Raw genomic sequence first — 23,919 nt, forward strand, 5'->3', positions numbered from 1 at the left:
TTTTAAAATTATTTATTCCTATGCAATGATATTGCAATTGGTAACAGTTATATCTGGTCAGAATACAGGATGCTTCGTTTACTTTCTGCTTATATAGATTACACTTAGCGTTTCTTTTTATATAGACAGTTCTGTTAGGTAACATGAGCCCTTTTTTTTACAACAGCATCAGTCAAAAAGAACATATGATTTACTACTGTAAAAAAAATAGTATTCCTTTTTATTTGGATCCAGAGAGAATAAATGCTTTGTTATTAGTATATAATAGCTGAACCCTTAGCTGCATTTGCTTTTTCTCCTTTCACGTTGTCAGTTCAGCTAGTCTTCCTATCACTGGGCTTGGAAGTTGTGCTGTAAAGAAATGCTCTCCTGGGGCTAGTAAGATGACTGCTATTTGGACATTTCTGAAACTGTCCGGTGTAAAGAGCACTAAATGGAAGAATATTCCTGTGTGCTTCTCATAGATTATAAATGCTAAACTTAGGTTTCCAAGATTTCTTATATAGCATATCTTTTAGAGAACAGAGTAACCAAGCAGCTCAGGGTTACCCAAACCACTAGGAATGTATAGGGGGATAAAAGAGACCGAAAAGCCTTCCTACTAATAAACAATGCTTGGTGAAATTTGCCTTCTTAAAGAGACTCTGAAGCGTGAATAAATCTCGCTTCAGAGCTCATAGTTAGCAGGGGCACGTGTGCCCCTGCTAAACCGCCACAATAGCGCCGCTAAACGGGGGTCCCTTGACCCCCAAACCCCCCACTGCGAGACTTGGTCGCAGACTTGGTCGCTCCTGGAGGCAGGGCTAACGGCTGCAGCCCTGCCTCCAGTCGCGTCTGTCAGCGGCGCATCGCCGCCTCTCCCCCGCCCCTCTCAGTGAAGGAAGACTGAGAGGGGCGGGGGAGAGGCGGAGATACGCGCTGACAGACGCGTGTGGGGCAGGGCTGCGGCGGTTAGCCCTGCCCCAAACAGGAAGCGCTCCCCCGCCTTACGGAGGGGATTTGGAGGATCAGGGACCCCCGTTAAGCCGCGGGATAGCGGCGGTTTAGCAGGGGCACACATGCCCCTGCTAACTCTGAGGTCTGAAGCGAGATTTATTCTCGCTTCAGACTCTCTTTAAAACAGAAGGAAATTTGCAATAATTCAGCTATAAGTGAAAATGTGTGGTTACCCACAATGCACCACTACTGAATATGCAAATTATCCCTTTTCACCCTTGTAAGCAAGGCAAGCATCCAGAACCGCTGGTGTATAGCAAGCCTCTAGCTTTAAATATTACACAGCCATAGGCTATAGGCTTGCTATACACCAGCGGTTCTGGATGCTTGCCTTGCTTACAAGGGCGAAAAGGGATAATTTGCATATTCAGTAGTGGTGCATTGTGGGTAACCACAAATGTTCACTTATAGCTGAATTATTGCATATTTCCTTTTGTTTTAAAAGGAATTCTTAAGTCTCCCAAAAAAAAAATGACTTTTACTCACCCGGGGCTCCCCTCAGCCCCCTGCAGCTGAACGGTGCCCTCGCCGTGTCCCTCCGATGCACCTGGACTCGCCGGCGGCCACTTCCGGTTTGGCCGTCACCGGCCGACAGGCTGGGAACGCGGCTAATCGCGCTCCCGGCCGCAATAGCGCCCTCTATAATGCTATTGCGGCCGGGAACGCGGCTAATCCCAGCCTGTTGGCCAGTGACGGCCAAACCGGAAGTGGCCGCCAGCGAGTCCAGGCGCATCGGAGGGACACGGCGAGGGCACCGTTCAGCTGCAGGGGGCAGAGGGGAGCCCCGGGTGAGTAAAAGTCATTTTTTTTGGGAGACTTAAGGAGACACTGAAGCGAAAAGAAAATGATGATATTATGATTTGTATGTGTAGTACAGCTAAGAAAAAAAACATTAAGATCAGATACATCAGTCTAATTGTTTCCAGTACAGGAAGAGTTGAGAAACTCCAGTTGTTATCTCTATGCAAAAAAGCTATTAAGCTCTCCGACTAACTAAAGGTGGCCATACACTGGTCGATTTGCCATCAGATTCGACCAACAGATAGATCCCTCTCTGATCGAATCTGATCAGAGAGGGATCGTATGGCTACCTTTACAGCAAACAGATTGTGAACTGATTTCAGCCTGAAACCGTTCACAATCTGTTGTGGTGGTACTGCTGCTGCTGCGCCCGCCCGCCCGCATACATTACCTGCTCCGCCGGCGCGACTCCAGTCCCCCGGTCACCGCTGCTCTGTCTGCGCTCTGGTCTCCAGGTCCGGCATGCCTCACTTCTTCTAGCCCGGCAGGAAGTTTAAACAGTAGAGGGCGCTCTACTGTTTAAACTTCCTGCCGGGCTAGAAGAAGTGAGGCATGCCGGACCTGGAGACCAGAGCGCAGACAGAACAGTGGTGACCGGGAGACTGGAGTCGCGCCGGCGGAGCAGGTAATGTATGCGGGCTCTATTGCGTCGGTCGTCGGGTACTCGAACGCCGCTAGCGATGCGCTCTTTACCCGCGGGCGATCAACGGTTATTTTCCGTAAGGCACGATCGACGAGATCGGACGAAATGGATCAAAATTCGGCGTGTAGCGTGAACGATTGGCAGAAGATTCGATCCCAGTGATCGAATCTGCTGTCGAAACGGGCGCAAATCGGGCCAGTGTATGGCCAGCTTTAGTCGTGGAGAGGGCTGTTATCTGACTTTTATTATCTCAACTGTTCCTGGACTATTTACTTTTCCTCTGCTAGAGGAGAGTTCATTACTTCACAGACTGCTCTGAAAGACTCATTTTGAATGCTGAGTGTTGTGTAATCTGCACATATTATAGAGTGACGCAATGTTAGAAAAAACACTATATACCTGAAAATAAAAATATGAGAATATTTTCTTTGCTGCTAATCTTCTAGTAATTATTCATAGTACACAACCAATTCATTATATCATATATTTTTTTTCGCTTCAGTGTCTCTTTAACTATTCCTTTAAGAAGGCAAATTTCACCAAGCACTTTTAGACAACAACACTGTTATGAAATGCTGCCATTCTTATGTCTACTTTCCTTTAGTCAGCCAGCTACTGTTACTGCTGTCTAATTCATAAAACAAAAAATGTATGTATTTTCTCTGGTGTAGCTATGGCTACTTCAAGAAGAACTGTAGAATGTACATTTAAAAGGAGTAGATAAAGGCCTAAAGCTAGGCATTCACATTTCAATTTTCTAATTGAGATCAAGTGTTCAGTGTGAAAGGAACTGTTGACTAGCAGATTTGTGGTCGAGGAGGGATCGGTCACCTCGTTATATTGAGCCATCATTACTTTGTGTGAGCCTAGCTTAAATTTGACCACACACGGTAATTGTCCATCTCTTTTCACTTACGGCATGTACCCACCTTGCGATTTTCCCGACAACGGGTGATTTTTTTGATTGACGAGCGGTCACTTCTGCAATCTCGCGACATGGGATCAGGGGCGTGATTGCACAAATGTTGTTTAGCATTGTGCAGCAATAACAACCGTCACGGCAGATCGGATCGTTAAGATTCCCCAATGACTCCCACACAAAGTACAGCTATAGCTTGAAGTCTCTTTCATTCCCGTCGTGTGACGTCGTGCATGCCCGCCAACCGGAAGATGGATCGGGAGTGCTCTTTGTCATGTGAGGTCGATGGGATCCTACTTCCTGGGTCGCGAGGCGAGTATGTGGCTTTATAATTGTACACACTTCTGACTGAGCACCTTCAGGAGGAAAGATTGATGAGGCAGATTTTATTATCAAGTCCAATAATCTTCTACAAGCCTTTTTCTGTACTCACTCTAGTATAAACACATGTTGTGGTGGTGACCCAAACATGTAGTTCATGCATAAAGATTCACCGTAAGAATTCTGATGTTTTCACTTCTACCTTTGTAACACATGTTGTTAACAGTCAAACAAAGATTGGTAAACATTTTCTTCTTTTGCATATAACATATTTCCTCTTAGTACATAATAATGAGGATCCAAGAAATTGTTTTTATAAAGCAAATGCACGTTGCTCCAGGACACCTCATCCTAGAGACAGTGCTTACATTAAACATGGAGCGTTGTCCTGCCTCCACACAAGTTAGAAATCAAATGACACCCTTTAACAGCCAGTTAAAGTGGACCCAAACCAAACATTTTTTTAATTCAAAATATTTACTGTAGTTGCACCACTCTGACACATACAAATATAAATTAACACTCCTTCAAGCCTATGAGCATTTCAGTGCATGCTTTTCACCCTCCTCTTTGCATAACTAGGGTTATACTGGGGGCAGCCATTAGCAATTCCTCCTTTGCAGGACACCACCTACTCCACCAGTTTGCCCGATTATTTGCCAGCAATATGAAAGGAAGGGAGGGGTTTCTCCAATAAATGTAAAATATTTTATATTTGTCATCATGCAGCTGAAAAAAGGCTGCTATTTGTTATTATAACTTAGAAAATAGATTTTATTTCTGAAATCTTGTATTTTTAGTTTGGGTCCACTGTAATAAAAATGAAATGGCCATAAGTTTCTACTCTACCGGAAACAGTTGGTACATTGTCATGATAGTAACTTTGTACAGGGCTTTGCAATGTTGAGGACCGCAAAAGTGGAAAAATTGCCATTAGCTGGGCTTACATTTTTAAATATGCACAAAAGTACCAAGTTGCTAGTCTTTTTTTGTTGCTGTTTTTTTTCTGTATTCACATTAACATTTGTGTGATTTGGGTAATATTTTCTGTTCTCGGGATAATAAATTGTACATTAATGAAAACATTTTGTTTGTTGTTTTTATGACTTGGGTCGTTCGTACTATGAGTTGCTATATTGCGGTTATTTATACAGCCAGAATTTATCAGAACTTAATTTTTGTATTTTATTTTTTTGTGACTTCTATGCAAATTGTGACCAAACTTAATGTTTTGTTCTCTTCCTACAGAATTCATCTGATCAGATTTCTTTTCGAGCTGCTGGTGGGTTAACCGTTTTAGAACAGATCCTGCAAACTACCACACCTGTGTGCAGCCCCAGTGCATCCACCCGCATCCCTTTCAAGTACGTATATAGTGTTTGTCAGCAGGGATCAGACTTTGTCCAAGAAATCTGTATATTTCACAGATAGGCTATACATGTAGTCTCCAACTTACGAATGACCCGTGGATAAAATTGACCTGAAAATGTGAAATATGATTCTATGCGAAGAAGTGAAATTTTTTTTCAAAAACACCATATCGTTTTTGAGAATATTAATTTAAAAAATTGTATGAAACAATGGTTTTAAACTGATAAAATGACATTTGCTGCAGTACACAGAGAGCACAGGGGGACCAAGGGGACACTGAAGGCACAGAGAAACTGAGGTGACACCGTGGGGGGCACATGGGGGCATAGAGGCAGTACAGGGTACAGATATGGCACAATGTTTGGACTTATGGACTGATGCAGGTTAAGAACAAACCTATAGTTCCTATCGTGTTCGTTAACCGGGTAATTCCTGTAAATTGGCATTTGTAGTAATCTGAATCTTCTCTATGAAATTGCTTTAACATTTAAGCTTTACTGTCCTGGAATAGATGTATGTACCTCTAATTGATTGTAGTGACTCTTCTCACTTCAGCTTTGTGTGAGCCAGCCATAGAAAAGCTGTGCATTTAACTTTCTGGTCTCCTTGCTTTAGTTTCTTCCCTTGCTAGTAACTGTGTCATATCACTCAAGTTTACTTTAGTTTTTTCATTTGTTCCTAAAATGTTACTACCACTTGTGTAATTTTGTCTGTTATTAATCAGCCTTTGTAGCTGATAAGATTTATTTTTACTTCAACCTTTTTATAAAGTTCTCCAAAAGGAATCAAACATTTAACAATCAGTTGTTTATAGTGATCAGTTACATACAAAAATGTATCCTACAGTAATCTTTAGAAGGATAAATATTTTTGTTCATTTTTTATTTTGTTTATTTTTCATCATTACTTAATGATCATTAATTTATAGTCTTATAATTTAACATAAGATACTGCTTAATTGAAGAGCAAAATATACTGTGCAAATCCTTCCCTTACCAACATTTCTCGAAGTTCCACTGAGAATAAAGGTACCCATACACTCGTCAGATTAGCAGCAGATAGATCATCAGATGGAATTCTTATCTATCTGATGTGTAAAAGGACCCTTTTTTTTGACTACAATAGAATTCCAATAGATTTCAGTTTGAAATCTATTGAAAAACGATCTGATGGCATTTTTTTGCCATCAGATTTCCATTAGGGCCAATGCAAAATGATAAGCAATCTCAACAGATCGACCTAGATTTTCCACCCTGCCAGTTCGATGGAAATCCATCAAAATCGGCCGTCGATCGGTCAATTGGGCAACAGATTTGCAATTGATCGATCGATTTTGATCGATCGATCGGCCAGAAAATCGGCTGAGTGTATGGGCCCCTTAAGGAATGGGAAAAAGACAGTTGGAGAAAACTATGACGTTAGATCAAGGTGTAAAGAAGGAAAAGAGAATAAAGGAAAGACAAAGGGCCAGATGCAATTCATTTTTTTTAGTTTTCTCCTGGGAGATAATTTTTCATCTTCGATTTTAAAATAGTTTTCGAGCACTTTTTCACCAAAAAAATTTTCAAAAAGTAGGTGAAAAAGTAATATTAAAATTATTTTCTTTCTTTCTGGTGGCTAAAAAAGCATTTTATTGACCATTTTAAAAATATCACCTAGGAGAAAACTCAGGTGAAAAAGTAAATTGCATATGGCCCAAAATGTAGGAATTAAGAGTGACAACCCTATAAAGACACAGACAAAGATTATCTCTCTGCCTCATCCCAAGAGAATGCCCATCCTGCAATTAGGAATATGTCACAAGGCTTGGTGCATTCCCAAGTATTTTATCCAGATGTCCCTAATATTTTTTAACCTATTGAATTTATCGTGTAATAAATGCACCACCCTTTTTTGTACCATACAGCTGCTAACTATGTTTTTTACTTCCTCCTACACTGCCACTAGCAGGAAAGTGGCTAGGTGCTCTCGAGATCTAAACAACGAAGGCAATTTGAAATGTAAGGATGCATTCAAGGGGGTCTTTGTGAATGGTTACGTTGAACAGAGGTTCAAGTAAACTATGAATACTAAACCAAAATTTCTGTAGCTTGGGACAAGACCAGAAAATATGGGCTATGTCTTCCCTTTCCCCTCATCCTCTGCAGCATTTTTCCTCCAGACCAATGACCAGGTGAGCCATTTCGGTTGGTACTTAGTACCACCAGAGAAGAACCTTATACACCACCTCCACTGTTACTAAATTAATTTAAATTTTAGGAACTGATAGCCAAATATCAGCTGCCACTTGGTAAATTTCTAGGAAAGTCTTTTTTCACTATTTTTGCCATAGGAATGTTTTCTGTTTTTAGAGAAAGTGTTAATTTAATCTAATGGGGCTGATATAAATTCTTTAGAATTCTCAGCTTTTTTCCAGCGCTTCGTGCCTGTCAACAATGCAGCATGCCATGTAAGGTGGGGGTTGGGTTGAAGGTCTCCCATAGTGCTATATGGAATTCTTATAGGCTTGATACCCTTTCGGAAACCACCTGTACTCTGATACAACCTTGCTTACTCTAGCCAAGCCAAGACCCTAAACAACTCCAGGAGATCGAAGGGTGCACCACTAACAATAGACATCAATAAAGCTAGTTGATCAAGATAAAGACCTAGAAGAACAACAACATAAATTCTATCAACATGAAGAAATATCCATTCAGACATTTAGAAGGGGTATTAGAAAGACCCACGTTACTCACTGGCCGAAGCAGTGGTGGATATTTGATCACTACATTCTCAGAGTGAACAGTAATTAGGGCAATTTATTTTGCAATCCGAACACATCCATAGGGTAAGGAAGGTGTCTGTGGAGCTTCCATGCTTTACAGCAATGAAGCTGGTGTTCATGGTTAGGTTAGGATGGAAATGATATGCTGCCCTTTCACTTAGCTGATAAATAGAGGTGAGGGAATTGTATGTTTGCCAGGTTTCTCCTTGCTTATTGCAAACCATTAAATATCTAGGGACAGGCGTTGGTTTGATTCAGGAGGGGCACCACATTTTTTTTTATTTAAGAATAACATGCATTCTTCAGTGCAGAATGTACTGTTCTATCTGCATGGTATATTCAATACTCTGAAACGTTTCTCCTCTGTGGTAACTTAGCCAAAATCTTCAGATGGCTGTATCAGATAACAAGCAGTGTGGGAGTCACATAGCAGCCTGGTGTACTTAACATGGTGAATCTAACCTCCAGTAAGTTATGGCGCACTACACTCATTAATGCACAGGGTAGTGCGTTCCCACTGGACTTTTTCAAACCACCCACAAGATGTCTGTAGCACAACTGTTAGCAGGAAAAATAATAAACAGATAATGCTTTGCACTTCTAACTACCATCAAATTATAAAATAAGTGTTAAACTAAGAGAAGTATACTAAATCATAATCGCTTTGCAACATTTCTAAGCAGGATGCACAGACTGCATAGATAAAGAGCAAATATGTTTGTCGTCGCATACACATACAGTATAAGGACTAACGGTTTGCCATCTCGCCAGATTAATTCCTATTAATAATGTATTTTATCTCTGTGTCTGAAATGTACTTTTCTCCTGTTTTGCAACCCATATGTACTGATTTTGCCTGTGATACAGAATCCTTCTGACAGTAATGGCTTATTGGAAATTTTACAAGCTGAGTGCCTATGCATGGAGTGCTAAGTAGAAGCTTTTGGAATCGTGGACTAGTGGTTGATGAAATGATGTACCACAGAACATCATTTATATATTAATCTATGTAACTTCTCTTGCTTGGTATATTGAAAAAACCTATCTCTTGTTTAAATGTCTTGATTTGCTACATATTTTATGATACTCATATTTATTATTTGTTCTTTGTGCAGGTCTCTATGCAATTCAGTGAATCTTTATTCATTAACATGCAGTAATTGTCCTGAGAACTGTACCTATGTGCTCATGACCAGTAAAATCACCTTCCTTTTGGAGCTCCTTATACAGCAACTGACAGTAAGTTGACTCATAATGGATCACACTTGTCAAAAATGTCATTCTTTCTTCTTTTAGGACGCTCTTGATAAATGATAGAAAGATGGAATGGTTTTAAAAAATAGTGCCACACATAGGTTTTATTAATCAATAAACTTTGTAAAAAGTGCAGAACAGGAAAAAAAATTGATGAAATTGATGTTTAATGTGACCCCCTTTTGACTTTAATGTAGCAGCAGTTCTCTTGGATAAACTTGCCTACAGTTTCTGGATATACTTACATATAGGGTTATTCCAAGCTTTCCTGTGCAGATCCAATGACGTGGGCAAGATTGATGGCATGCTACTCAAACTTCATATTGATTGTAATGCTCCTTGAGATCCTGATATTATCCGCCTACAACACAAACATCCCCTGATATTTCTAACCCCTAAAATAAGCAAACCTGACTCATCGGTACTGGGACTGGCGATATTCCAAGTTTTGGATTCTTAACTCACAGGCTCTGAAGTCACTAAGTCACTAGCTCCAAGCTTATCTGCCTCACTCCACCCATCCCAATTCTGTCTCACCTGCAGTGACTGAAATTATTTACTGTGTTGCTAATAACAAGACATGGCTGAAAGTTAGTACTGTTAAGGCCCTAACATGTACTGTTAAGCTAAATAAGTTTGTCACTGCTTTTTTTTTTTTTTTTTTTTTTTTTTTGGGGGGGGGGGGGGGGGGTACAGGGCTGTATTTTTACACATAGCACATCATAGTAGTATTTTTGTGCCTATTTTGTACAACATACACTGCTGAGTATGTGCTTAGTCATGGCAGTGGTAGAAAAGGGCAAACTGTAATAGGGCTGGTTCACACGGGCACTTTACGGGCTTAAATGCAGCATTTTGGGCGATGGGCAAAAGCAACGTTTTTAGAGATCGAGCGTCATCCCATGCAAGTGGATCGTAGCATTTAGTACAAGCTTTTGCAGGCTTTCATGAAAGCCTGTCGGTAGATCCTGGCGTCTTGTCCCAAAAGCAACATGCAGCTTCTAAAAGTCATTTGCTGTTGCTGGCATTACATTTGAATGCCAGCGAAAGCCAACAAAAGCATGAATTTCATACACAGATCCTAGCCCTTTCCTGGAAAAGCCCAGAAAACGCAACACTCAAATGCTACACACTGAAAGCTATTAAAGAGACACTGAAGCGAAAAAAAAATGATGATATTATGATTTGTATGTGTAGCACAGCTAAGAAATAAAGCATTAAGATAAAAAAAAAATGATGATATTATGATTTGTATGTGTAGCACAGCTAAGAAATAAAGCATTAAGATCAGATACATCAGTCTAATTGTTTCCAGTACAGGAAGAGTTGAGAAACTCCAGTTGTTATCTCTATGCAAACAAGCCATTAGGCTCTCCGACTAAGTTAGTCGTGGAGAGAGCTGTTATCTGACTTTTATTATCTCAACTGTTCCTGGACTATTTACTTTTCCTCTGCTAGAGGAGAGGTCATTACCGGTACTTCACAGACTGCTCTGAAAGACTCATTTTGAATACTGAGTGTTGTGTAATCTGCACATATTATAGAATGATGCAATGTTAGAAAAAACACTATATACCTGAAAATAAAAGTATGAGAATATTTTCTTTGCTGCTAATCTTCTAGTAATTATTCATAGTACACAACCAATTCACTATATCATATTTTTTTTTCGCTTCAGTGTCTCTTTAAAGGCCTTCAAAAGACATTAAAAGCTTAGCTGTTAAACGCTGGCGTGCCTGGGGGGGGGGGGGGGGGGTGAAGGCGTTTGAACAAGACACTGAGCAGAACCTCGGCAAAAGCCTGTGTGAACCAGCCCACACATATGTTGCTGTATGTTGGCAGAAGTTTCATTTTAACCTTCTGCTGACCAAGCAGGCTCAGTATGTATGTTTTTTTATTCATAAATAAAGTTGTCACTCCCTTTTTACAACAGTGGGGTTTTTTTTTTGGGGGGGGGGGGGGGGGGGGCGGGGAATGAATACAAAACATACATACTTGGTCAGCAGAAGGTTAAAATGAAACTTCTGCCAACGTACAGCAACATATGTGTGGGCTGGTTCACACAGGCTTATGCCGAGCTTCTGCTCAGTGTCTTGTTCAAACGCCTTTTTCCCTCCCCAAGCACGCCAGCGTTTAACAGCTAAGCTTTTAATGTCTTTTGAAGGCTTTTAATAGCTTTCAGTGTGTAGCATTTGAGTGTTGCGTTTTCTGGGCTTTTCCAGGAAAGGGCTAGGATCTGTGTCTGAAATTCATGCTTTTGTTGGCTTTCGCTGGCATTCAAATGTACAACGTGACAACTTTATTTAACTTTTTTTTTTTTGGCACAACCCACCCTCATTAAGAGAATGCAGTCAGAGCACTTTTTACACCAGCAAATACTGCCACTTTTTACGCAAGTTTTGCTTTTCACTTGTTTTTCCATCACTTTTTCTTTTACTGTAGCTAAATTGTACGTCATTAAATTGTACATCAAGTCCAATTTGCTTTTTATTGCTTTAATATAGAGCAAAAAAGCCAAAATGTGCAGCATTTTATTTCCACTTTATAAATAGGACCCTTAAAAGGAACCTGAAGGGAGAGGTGTATATGGAGGCTATTTATTTCCTTTTAGACAATACCAGTTGCCTGGAAGTATTTCTGATCTCTTTGGCTGCTGTTGTGTCTGAAACAAGCATGGAGCTACCGTATATACTCGCAAGCAAGCCGAATTTTTGACCCCCCAAAAGTGGGCCAAAAGTTGGGGGGTCGGCTTGCTTGCGAGTCATGGGTGGATAGGTGCTGTCCCTCCCCGCTCCCCCCGCGGCTGCCGCTGCTATTACCTTAAGCGGCGCCGCTTCCTCTATCCCCGTCCTCCTCCGGTAAGTAACTCATTCACAGCAGCGCGCCTCTCGCTGCTGTGATGACGCAGGAAACCATAGAGAGCGGTTCCCATAGTAACGGCATCGCCGCTACAGGAAGCCGCTCTCTATGGTTTCCTCGTCATCACAGCAGCGAGGGGCGCGCTGCTGTGAATGAGTTACCGGAGGAGGACGGGGATAGAGGAAGCGGCGCCGCCTAAGGTAATAGCAGCGGCAGCCGCGGGGAGGGACAGCACCTACCCACCCACCTACCCACCCACCCATACTGGGGCACTATGCTAGCTATATGGGGCACTATGCTAGCTATATGGGGCACTATGCTAGCTATATGGGGCACTATGCTAGCTATATGGGGCACTATGCTAGCTATATGGGGCACTATACAAGCTATACTGGGGCACTATACAAGCTATAATGGGGCACTATACAAGCTATAATGGGGCACTATACAAGCTATAATGGGGCACTATACTAGCTATAATGGGGCACTATACTAGCTATAATGGGGCACTATGCTAGCTATAATGGGGCACTATACTAGCTAAACTGGGGCACTTCACTAGCTATACTGAGCACTATACTAGCTATACTGAGCACTATACTGGCTATACTGAGCACTATACTGGCTATACTGAGCACTATACTAGCTATACTGAGCACTATACTGGCTATACTGAGCACTATACTGGCTATACTGAGCACTATACTAGCTATACTGAGCACTATACTAGCTATAATGAGCACTATACTAGCTATACTGAGCACTATACTAGCTATACTGAGCACTATACTAGCTATACTGAGCACTATACTGGCTATACTGAGCACTATACTAGCTATAATGAGCACTATACTAGCTATAATGAGCACTATACTAGCTATACTGAGCACTATACTAGCTATACTGAGCACTATACTAGCTATACTGGGGCATTTTACTAGCTATACTGAGCACTACCTACCTATACTGGGCACTATACTAGCTATACTGGGACATACTGGGGGGATCACGCGGCCAGCGTTTCCTACCCCCGGCTTACATGAGGGTCAATCATTTTTTCCTGTTTTTTGGGGTAAAAGTGGGGGGGTCGGCTTACATGCGGGTCGGCTTGCTTGCGAGTATATACGGTAATCTTGTCAGATTTTTGTCAGAAACACCCGTTGTGTGTACAACAAGGTTAAAGAGGTGCCTAGTATTAGATAAAACTAGGTTAAAAGCACATAACATCTAAAAAATAGAGGTGGCTTACCTCTCAAGATGACACAGTTATAAGAAAAAGGGAATTTTATTAGCACGGGCAATGGGTTTTGTGGGTACCTGACCACTTCATCAGGCCAGTAACAGTGCCTATAGTCAACAATAAGCACTCTGAATTTTTGACAAAAAAAAAACCCATAATACAAACTGAATTACAATCTAAACATACATAGTCATACATGGTGTACATCATCTTGCTTAAAGTGGATCCGAGATGAACTTTTACTCATTGCATAATTGTGTTCCTTTCCTATTGTTTATAGGGCATTCCTCAAGCCAAATACTTTTTTGTTTTTGTTTTAATACTCTAATTCCCTATAAACTAAACAAGCCACGCCCACAGGTTTTCAGAGAGCCAAGTCATTTTCAGACAGTAGCAAGGGCTCATGGGAGCTCAGTCTGGGCAGGAGGAGGGGGAGGTATTACTAGCCAGAGATTTCAGAGGGAGGGGGGGGGGGGGAGGATTATTTTTTTTTCACAGGCTAAGCGCTCAAGATGCAGATAAGCCTGTCTCTGTGTAATGTTTACTAACAACACGGCTGCTGTCATTTTATCACAGGAAGAAATAATCATATTCTATTGAAGCTGTTTCCAGCTAGATTTGCTGTGTAAACTATCTAAACTTTATATAAGATATATAGACAAGTTACTTGTTATAGTTAGTTTTTCATCTCGGATCCGCTTTAAGAGAATCTACATGTAGTGTGGGTGTTTGTATTTACCCAAAAGGTTGCATTTGTCTGGATGCCACCAAAAAGAAGGGGTATTCAGTTCAAAGGGGTGCGGTATCTACACAGATGCAAAAAGGTTTTTTTTTTTGTTTTCTAAGTGTATCTAAAAGTTTGTACAATTTTTTTTATCAATGAAAACCAGCAGTACCTCCTTGTTCCTCTCTATGTCTATATAAAATGTTGGTGGCTTTTTATTATATAAATTTAAAGGTGTGTAAAAACCGTAGTAGCTTTCCTGTAATAAAGCAAGATTAGCTGCTACTCTTTTCACATGACATCATGTTTGAATACACAATGGATGCCAGTCCAGCTAAAAGAATAGGAAACATTGTCTAGAGCCAGTAATTTTATATTTTCAAAGCACACTGAATATTTAATTAAAAATTTCATTCCTTATTCATCAGCATCTCATAATCTTAAGATATTCAGACACCGTGTTCGTCCAAAGGCCTGGTGTGCAAATCTGTCCTGGAGCCAAGTCATTTGATAATTGAAAATCTATGTATGTGTTGTGAATAATTTACATAACGCCTTTTGAATCAGACTGAAATCGGACTGTTTAGGGACACTTAATGGCTGTGCTTGTTTGCTTGTCAGTGAAACATTCATAACACATAATTCCTTTTATGCTGTAGTGCAGTATCTGTCATTAGATTTACCTACGCATCAGTTTATTCACCCGTGTATTACATGCCTTAGATTCAAAGGAAGGGTACATTTAAAGGGCAAGAATTATATTTGGGAATTGATGGAATAAACTTGTGTTAAAGCTACAGGTACAACTATTTTTTTTAATCTATGTCTAACATTAAGGGTTGTACTTATATTTAAAGGACATCCGAGGTGAAAATTAACTAATGAGATAAACAATTGTATCTATTACATAGTTACATAGTTATTTTGGTTGAAAAAAGACATGCGTCCATCGAGTTCAACCGGAGAACAAAGTACAACACCAGCCTACTCCCTCACATATCCTTGTTGATCCAGAGGAAGGCGAAAAAACCCTTACAAGGCATGGTCCAATTAGCCCCAAAAGGGGAAAAAATTCCTTCCCGACTCCAGATGGCAATCAGATATCATCCCTGGATCAACATCATTGGGCATTACCTAGTAATTGTAGCCATGGATGTCTTTCAACGCAAGGAAAGCATCTAAGCCCCCTTTAAATGCAGGTATAGAGTTTGCCATAACGACTTCCTGTGACAATGCATTCCACATCTTAATCACTCTTACTGTAAAGAACCCTGTCCTAAATAAATGGCTAAAACGTTTTTCCTCCATGCGTAGATCATGTCCTCTAGTCCTCTGAGAAGGCCTAGGGACAAAAAGCTCATCCGCCAAGCTATTATATTGCCCTCTGATGTATTTATACATGTTAATAAGATCCCCTCTAAGGCGTCTTTTCTCTAGACTAAATAAACCTAGTTTATCTAACCTTTCATGGTAAGTGAGACCTTCCATCCCATGTATCAATTTTGTTGCTCGTCTCTGCACCTGCTCCAAAACTGCAATATCTTTTTTGTAATGTGGTGCCCAGAACTGAATTCCATATTCCAGATATAACCTTACTAGAGAGTTAAACAGGGGCAATATTATGCTAGCATCTCGAGTTTTTATTTCCCTTTTAATGCATCCCAAAATTTTGTTAGCTTTAGCTGCAGCGGCTTGGCATTGATTATGATTATTTAACTTGTCGATGAGTACTCCTAAGTCCTTCTCCAAGTTTGATGTCCCCAACTGTATCCCATTTATTGTGTATGGTGCTAGACCATTAGTACGTCCAAAATGCATGACTTTACATTTTTCAACATTGAATTTCATCTGCCATGTATGTGCCCATATAGCCATCCTATCCAGATCCTGTTGCAATATGACACTATCTTCCTGAGAGTTGATGATTCTGCCCAATTTTGTATCATCTGCAAAAATAGCAACATTGCTCACTACTGCATCTACTAGGTCATTAATAAATATATTGAAGAGCACTGGACCCAGTACAGACCCCTGTGGGACCCCACTGCTAACAGTCTCCCATTTTGAGTATGATCCATGGACCACAACTCTTTGTTTTCTGTCCATTAGCCAGTTCCCTATCCATGCACACAGACTCTTCCCCAGTCCTTGCATCCTCAACTTTTGCACCAGGCTTTTGTGTGGAACAGTGTCGAAGGCCTTTGCAAAGTCCAAGTATATCACATCTACAGCATTGCCAATATCCACATTAGCGTTCACTACCTCATAAAAGCTGAGCATGTTAGTCAAACAGAAACTGTCTTTAGTAAACCCATGTAGATGCTAAGAAATAAGATTATTTTCTACTATGAAGTCATGTATAGTATCTCTTAGTAACCCCTCAAATAGTTTGCATACAACTGATGTTAAGCTTACAGGTCTATAATTTCCTGGATCTGATTTTTTGCCCTTCTTAAATAATGGGAAAACGTGGGCTGTACGCCAATCCACTGGGACTCTGCCAGTTGCAAGAGAGTCACAAGAGATAAGATAAAGGGGTTTATCTATAACTGAACTTAATTCCCTTAGGACCCGAGGATGCATGCCATCCGGGTCAGGTGCCTTGTCTATTTTTAATTTATTTAGTCTTTCCTTCACTTCATTTAGTCTTGCCTTCAAGACTAAATGGAGTGATGTTTTCTGTTTATACCTTGTTTTCTTATTGAAAAGCCAGGTTCACACATAAATCTGCATATTTCCAGTCTAGTTTGCATACAACTGATGTTAAGCTTACAGGTCTATAATTTCCTGGATCTGATTTTTTGCCCTTCTTAAATAATGGGAAAATGTGGGCTGTACGCCAATCCACTGGGACTCTGCCAGTTGCAAGAGAGTCACAAGAGATAAGATAAAGGGGTTTATCTATAACTGAACTTAATTCCCTTAGGACCCGAGGATGCATGCTTTCCGGGTCAGGTGCCTTGTCTATTTTTAATTTATTTAGTCTTTCCTTCACTTCATTTAGTCTTGCCTTCAAGACTAAATGGAGTGATGTTTTCTGTTTATACCTTGTTTTCTTATTGAAAAGCCAGGTTCACACATAAATCTGCATATTTCCAGTCTAGTTTGCATACAACTGATGTTAAGCTTACAGGTCTATAATTTCCTGGATCTGATTTTTTGCCCTTCTTAAATAATGGGAAAACGTGGGCTGTACGCCACTCCACTGGGACTCTGCCAGTTGCAAGAGAGTCACAAGAGATAAGATAAAGGGGTTTATCTATAACTGAACTTAATTCCCTTAGGACCCGAGGATGCATGCCATCCGGGTCAGGTGCCTTGTCTATTTTTAATTTATTTAGTCTTTCCTTCATTTAGTCTTGCCTTCAAGACTAAATGGAGTGATGTTTTCTGTTTATACCTTGTTTTCTTATTGAAAAGCCTGGTTCACACATAAATCTGCATATTTCCAGTCTGGTCTAGTACTGTCCTGTCAGTTGTGCATCAGTTTTCTGTCAGTTTTACCGTACTGGACTGGAAATGTACCTCTTTTATGTGTAAACACAGCCATAGACACCTATTTATTGTCCAGCGCTGCGTAATATGTGGGCGGTTTATAAATACAATTAATAATAATAATAGACACACATACAAAACTTATAGCACCGGACCGGAAATGTGCAGATTTGTATGTGAACATAGCCATAGAAACACTGATGCCAGCTGTCAAAAACTGACAGGACTGGACACCTTGTATGTGTGACCCAAGTCAAAGGTACGTTTTATATATCATATTTTCATAACGAACAGCTTATTCATGATTATTATTAAGATACAAAGTAACATAAATAATTCATAGGCAACAGTCAAAAAGAAGGACATCATAGCCTGATGATAGGAAATCAAGGAAACATTATACATCACCATACATATCACTAATGTTATGTGTTGCAAGAAACATGTGGGTCTTGCCTCGTCCAACTATAATGAGGTGTTAGGGATTCTGACAGTGATATAGAATATGACCTTAGATTCTATCCTCCAATACTTAGCAGTGCAAGGGGGTATCGTATAAACCTTACCTGGAGCAAGTAGTGTGAATATTATTATTATTTAGTATTTATATAGCGCCAACATGTTTCGCAGCGCTGTACAAAGTGTGTGTGTGTATATATATATATATATATATATATATATATATATATATATATATATATATATATATATATATATAGTCTTGTCACTAACTGTCCCTCAGAGGAGCTCACAATCTATTCCCTAGCATAGTCCTATGTCTATGTATGTATTGTGTAGTGTTTGTATCATAGTCTAGGGCCAATTTAAGGGGAAGCCAATTAACTTAACTGTATGTTTTTGGGATGTGGGAGGAAACCGGAGTGCCCGGAGAAAACCCTTGCAGACACGGGGAGAACATACAAACTCCTTGCAGATGTTGATCTGGCTGGGATTCAAATCGGGGACCCAGCGCTGCAAGGCGAGAGCGCTAACCACTATGCCACCGTGCTGCTCAATTAGATTTGACTCCACATGAGGAAGGAAAGGACATGTATTAAAAAAGATACATATACATATATACATTATCTCACTGTGTTACAGTCATTATGATATATTTGAGAATGATTTATAGTGGCAATGGGTCGTAGTCTCTGTTCCAATTGGAGATTTAAGGCTCATACACATGGGGCACAACTGTCACCACAAACACGTGACACGCGCATGTCTGGGCGACAGTTGCCCCGTGTGTATGAGGCGCGCACCCCGAACTGTCGCCGGAGACAGCAGTTGCCGTGCGATTGAAAAGTTCAATTGCCGGCAACTTCTGTCTCCGCAACTGTCGCTAGTCCACCACGCGTACGCGTGTGTATGTGCGGACTAGCGACAGCTACCCACAGCCAGAAAGGAGCTTCCAGCGGAGGGATGAAACTTTCGGCAACAGCTTCCGCCGCGTCTCTGCCTGTTGGGCAGAGACGTGTAGACAGCTGTCGCAAAGGCGGAGCTGTCGCCGAGCTGTTGCGCACACTCTCCTGTGTGCTAGCAACAGCAACAACGGTGCCCCGTGTGTATGAGGCTTTAGGCTTATTTAAAATTTACGGTAACTTGGAGATCAGAAGGCAAGTCTTCCAAGCCCCAATTGGGCCATTTTTTTTTAAAGCAGTGACCTAAACTTAATAATTAAAACATAAGTCTAAATCAGGGATTTCATCTTTTCTGGATGCCCCTGAATATTCTATAGGGTTCATAGCAGAAAAGCAGCAGTTTCCAGCCTGGGGTTAAAGTAGTGTTCCATAGAATGTGTATAATGTGCTGTGGTGGGGAGTGGAATACTTCTGAACTCACCATCAGTACTGCTGCAGTAGTTGATCAGTCCCCAAGTGTACCCACACTTCTCCACGGACAGCTGTCACACTCCATCTTTGATGTTTAGTTCCAGTAACTTTATAGTTCACTCAATATTGCTGTGAATAAAGTGATGGTAAAAAAAATGTTTGCGGCTGTGATCTTTGCTGGATGATACAGCATAGGGAGCTGTTGCAATCGATTTTAGAGATGAGTGTTGGATCTGCACAATAAAACTGTTAAAGTGCCAGGGAAAATGTATACATTGATGTGTAAGATGTGCACATAAATAGTTATTGTATAGGTTTATTAATTATAACATCACTAATTAAGAGCAGCAGGAACAAGTCCAACAAGTAACCTTTCTAAGGATACACAGTCTAGTACACTTTGCTAAATTATAGTTCTATGTTCTCCATGGATACTGCAGCCATTTTCATGCTGTCATTTTTTTTTTTATCGTTTTTCATGTTAAAACTGAATTTCCACTAGGAATATCACAGTACAGAAATATGGCTCAGAATGCCTTAGGGTCCCGTTTCCACTAGACGCATTGCTATGCGGAAACCGCTTCGCAATGCATGGAAACTGCAACCAATTGATGTCAATGGAGTCGTTTCCATTGACGCAAATTTACCTATGCGATCCTACGCAATGCGACGCAGGGAAATTATGGATTGCATGCTGCAGTTTTCTGCAGCACGCATCAGAGTCCCCATAGCTGCCAACAGGAAGCCTCATGATACTGCATCCGGTTGTACGGACAACAACAACCGGAAGTACCTGCGTGGGGGATGCGAGGTGATGCGGCGATTGCCTCACATCCACAATGCTAGTGGAAAAGGGCCCTTATGGTTATTTATGAATACGCATCATTTATGTCCTATGTAAATGTTTGTAAATTAAGGGTAAATTTTGATCTGTAGATGGGACTCGTGGGTCAGTAATGGCATATGCACACTAGTGACATTTCCTTTAGAACTATATTTCCTGGTATTCTAGCAACAGACATCATGATTCTGAAAACATACAAATAAGCTAATTGGCTTACGCCTACATTGGCCCTAGGCTACGATACATACACTACACGATACATACATAGACATGTGACAATGGTAGGGATTAGATTGTGACCCCCTCTGAGGGACAGTTACGTGACAAGACAATATACTCTGTACAGTGCTGCGGAAGATGTCGGTGCTATAAAAATACTAAATAAAAATAATGATGTAACCAATACTCAGCACCACGGAATATGTTGGCGCTTTCTAAATCGATAATAATAATACTGGCAGTGAAAATATACAAGCAATCGTGTATTACCAAATATGGTTACAGCAAAGGTCACAGAAGACAAACTGTTTCACCAATACAGATGTGGATTTTTGTAGACACTTTGATAGTATTCTTTTTTCTGTTTAAGGGTAATTCAGTTTCAGTCAGTAACTGCTGATTTTGTGTATCCAGAAACTTAAAGGTGTATATAAAAAGGAATGTGATAAAATAGTTCCATAGTTCTTTATTGTACAAGAACACCTACTGTTTTTATAGTTCTAGTTTGACCTGTGAGTTACCTGGATACTGAGCCTAAGAAATACCAGTATCAAACTAAAATGACAGCGTGTACGTTTTATTTCAGAACACTCCATCTTTAGCAAGTGATTTTTTTTTTGATGAGCTGAGGAAAGATTTCCTCTTGCACTGCGGATGTCTTAAAGCTTTTGTTTTTATGTAAACTCTCCTTTAGGCTATGGCCACAGACGGTCTTGTAAGAGAAATTGGTATTCTTTTTCAGGAGAGACTGTGAGGGATTGTATCCAGCCTTGATTAACCCATTCTTTGATTTTAGTCATTTTGCTTCAGAATTTATTTTTTACTTGGAATTCATTTAAACTGGCAAGGAAGCTCATGTTGCTATTTTCCATTTCCCTAATCTCAGGTTATATAGTTTTCTGATGTTTTAAAATGCACCCCTGAATAAATATTATATTTTAGCTTGCTAACAAGGCACGCCTAAGAAGTTTAGTTGTCACAGCCATGCAGTTGCATGGCTGTAATTAATGAGAAACATGCAATAGTGGCTGGGCTAAAAATAACACCAAAAGGGCAGGCCCTAATATGGGATTATACTCAAAATAACATTTGTGCTTTAAAACATTTAAACACAGTAGACAATGAATGTAAAGCACTATAGAACTTGTTTAATGTCATTTGAATGCATATTTACACCTCACTGAAGCTAAATGATATCGTTGCTGGCTGCAGGACAGATTATTAGATAGACTTGTAATTAAGTAATTAGTGAACAAACACAGAAGAGTACTCTTGCTTACCCCCTGGACACTGCAGAATCATTTCCACCTTGTTTACACAGCATAGTTCACTTCCTGAACAATCTGATGATGCTCCCCAGCAACAGCAAGCTTATCGATTGGCAGCTAAATGAAGTAAAAAGCTTAAACGTCAACTCTTCCAGTATTTTGGAAACAACCCAAATTGTTTTAGTTCCTAATTTTATGTTATGTTGAATGCTTTAGACTGTAGATGAAATGTCAGTGTGATTCCACTTGAACACCCTATGACAACTGTAAGGGAATTTTGGAACCAGAAGCCCTTACTGTAGCCATTTCTAACTCATCAAGTGACAATTGTAACTGTCAGTTACTGCAATCAGTCTAAAAGACCTCAACTAGTTTAGCTTTTAATATTTCACCCTTCTTTGCCAGTTATCCATATAAGCAGTTTTACAGAAACTCAAAATTTGTTTCATGGGAGCAACCCGCTACGTATAAGAACAGCCAAAACATGTTAACAAAAATTAAACAGTAGCATGTCTGTGGTAAGAAAATAAAATCTGCTGGATACAGAAGCTGTAGGGTTATAAATGTTATCTAGCTTCTGGGATCTCTCAGGTTATTGTCTATCATGGCTCATGCCAGTTTATTTAATAGCTTTAAGTGACTCATCTGAAGTTTCAGTGCTCTGCTAGTTTTATTTTATTTATTTGTATAACTCGAGCACATTATGCAGCATTTTTAAAGAAGCTTATAGTTTATTATCCACATTAAAGTCATGCACACATGCCAAGGACAGTTTGGGTGAAAGCCAGTTAAGTTAAAAGAATATTTGTAGATTGTGGGTAGAAACCTGAGAAACTGTCTACAAGCAGCATTCAACATCCAAATGGAGAGTACCTTTGGTGGGAATTGCACCCATGACCTTGGCTCCTAAGAGAAATGAAAATGTATATTAATCCTTTAGTCAGTACATACAGACATGAGATGATTGACTTGTCAGCTACAACTTGTCTGGACCCTTACAGACACCAGTGGTTAGGTGAAAAAGTAAAGTGCAACCACTCAGCAGGTATGAAAGTGAAAAACGATCTTTATTGGTACAAAACGCTGGAGGTAATAGGGTAGCTAAAAACACTTAAAAATTGGAGCGCTCCCACATAACCAAATACATTGAAGCTCTCACTCCCCAACACCACTCATACAAGGTTGCAGTACCAAAGGCTTGGCAACTCTTCTGGGTGAAGTAGAGTATATTCCTCAGGTGATCTTGGTAAGTTCCAATCGGCTCAACTTTAATCCCAAGGATCAGACCAAAACAGAGGCTTCACGCAGCAAAGACAACACAGGCAATCTTCACCTGCAGATGCAGGACTTACCTATTTTCAGTCCTACCGCCCTCTATTTGCAATTGCTTGTGACCGCTGATAGCATGTTTCATAACCGACCAACCTCAGTCCTAGGATCCCAGATGTAAAGAGGTGATAGGAGTCCCATGGACCTTCAGCGTGCACACCAGTCTGATTCCCTCGTTGGGTGGCTAGGACACCGGAGCGCTCCAAGAGTCAGCGCGGGATTTTGGCCCCGCCCACCTACGCGTTGCGCTCGTCTCTCGCGAGCTTCAACTGGGTGTGCGGGAGGGGGGGGGGGGTCGGTGGCCTAACCACCTCCTTTATGCGCTTCATGCTGGCTCTTCCTTTTCCACTGGCCATAAAAATAATTTCCGGTTGTCAAACTTAGCAGCCCTTGCTGACGTAAGTAGGTACAGCAAAGTATTCCTCATATGACAATCCATACCCGAAACTGCCACCAAGCGAGATACATTGCAATGATCTGAAGGTGGGGGGTTCCTTTTCCCTTAATTATATATATATATATATATATATATATATATATATATATATATATATATATATATATATATATATATTATGAAAACAGAGAATTAAATATATGTTTCAGCGTTTATAAACGAATGTATATACTTAAACGCACAGCACGTTCAGTTCTCTGAGGGAGAGGGAGGGTTGTTTTTTCCTCTTATGTTCTTTCTTCTTAAAGGAACGGTGCAAAATCTAGTTCATTGTTCAACCCGGCTGGTTCCAGGGCATTTAAGATGTAGATCCACCGCCTTTCTTTTTGAAGGAGGGCTTTCTCTTTATCACCCCCTCTTCCCTTATCCGGTAGTCTATATATGCCTCTGATTTTCAGTCCATTTACATTTTCCTGATGCACGACCCCAAAATGTTCAGCCACAGTGCCCCTAAACTCCCCATTTTTCTGCCTATCACATCTTATATCACTAAGATGTTGTCCAATTCGTTTCTTCAAACGTTTTGTGGTCATGCCCACATACATTTTTCAACATGGGCAGGTCAGTTGGTACACAACCC

The 23,919-nt window shown here is 40.5% G+C and overlaps 1 protein-coding gene across 3 annotated transcripts in view; it reads left to right on the plus strand.

The window, feature by feature from the left end:
* The window catches only part of SCAPER (S-phase cyclin A associated protein in the ER), a 325,634-nt gene that overhangs the window by 238,276 nt on the left and 63,439 nt on the right, over positions 1-23,919 (plus strand). For all 3 annotated transcript variants that reach the window (XM_068275840.1, XM_068275842.1, XM_068275841.1), the window contains exons 23-24: positions 4,929-5,044; positions 8,934-9,057. In XM_068275840.1, the coding sequence (XP_068131941.1) occupies positions 4,929-5,044; positions 8,934-9,057 (240 nt within the window). The remainder of the gene's footprint in view (positions 1-4,928; positions 5,045-8,933; positions 9,058-23,919) is intronic.

Source organism: Hyperolius riggenbachi, chromosome 3 (assembly GCF_040937935.1).
Source record: "Hyperolius riggenbachi isolate aHypRig1 chromosome 3, aHypRig1.pri, whole genome shotgun sequence".
In the NCBI taxonomy this organism is placed as follows: domain Eukaryota; kingdom Metazoa; phylum Chordata; class Amphibia; order Anura; family Hyperoliidae; genus Hyperolius; species Hyperolius riggenbachi.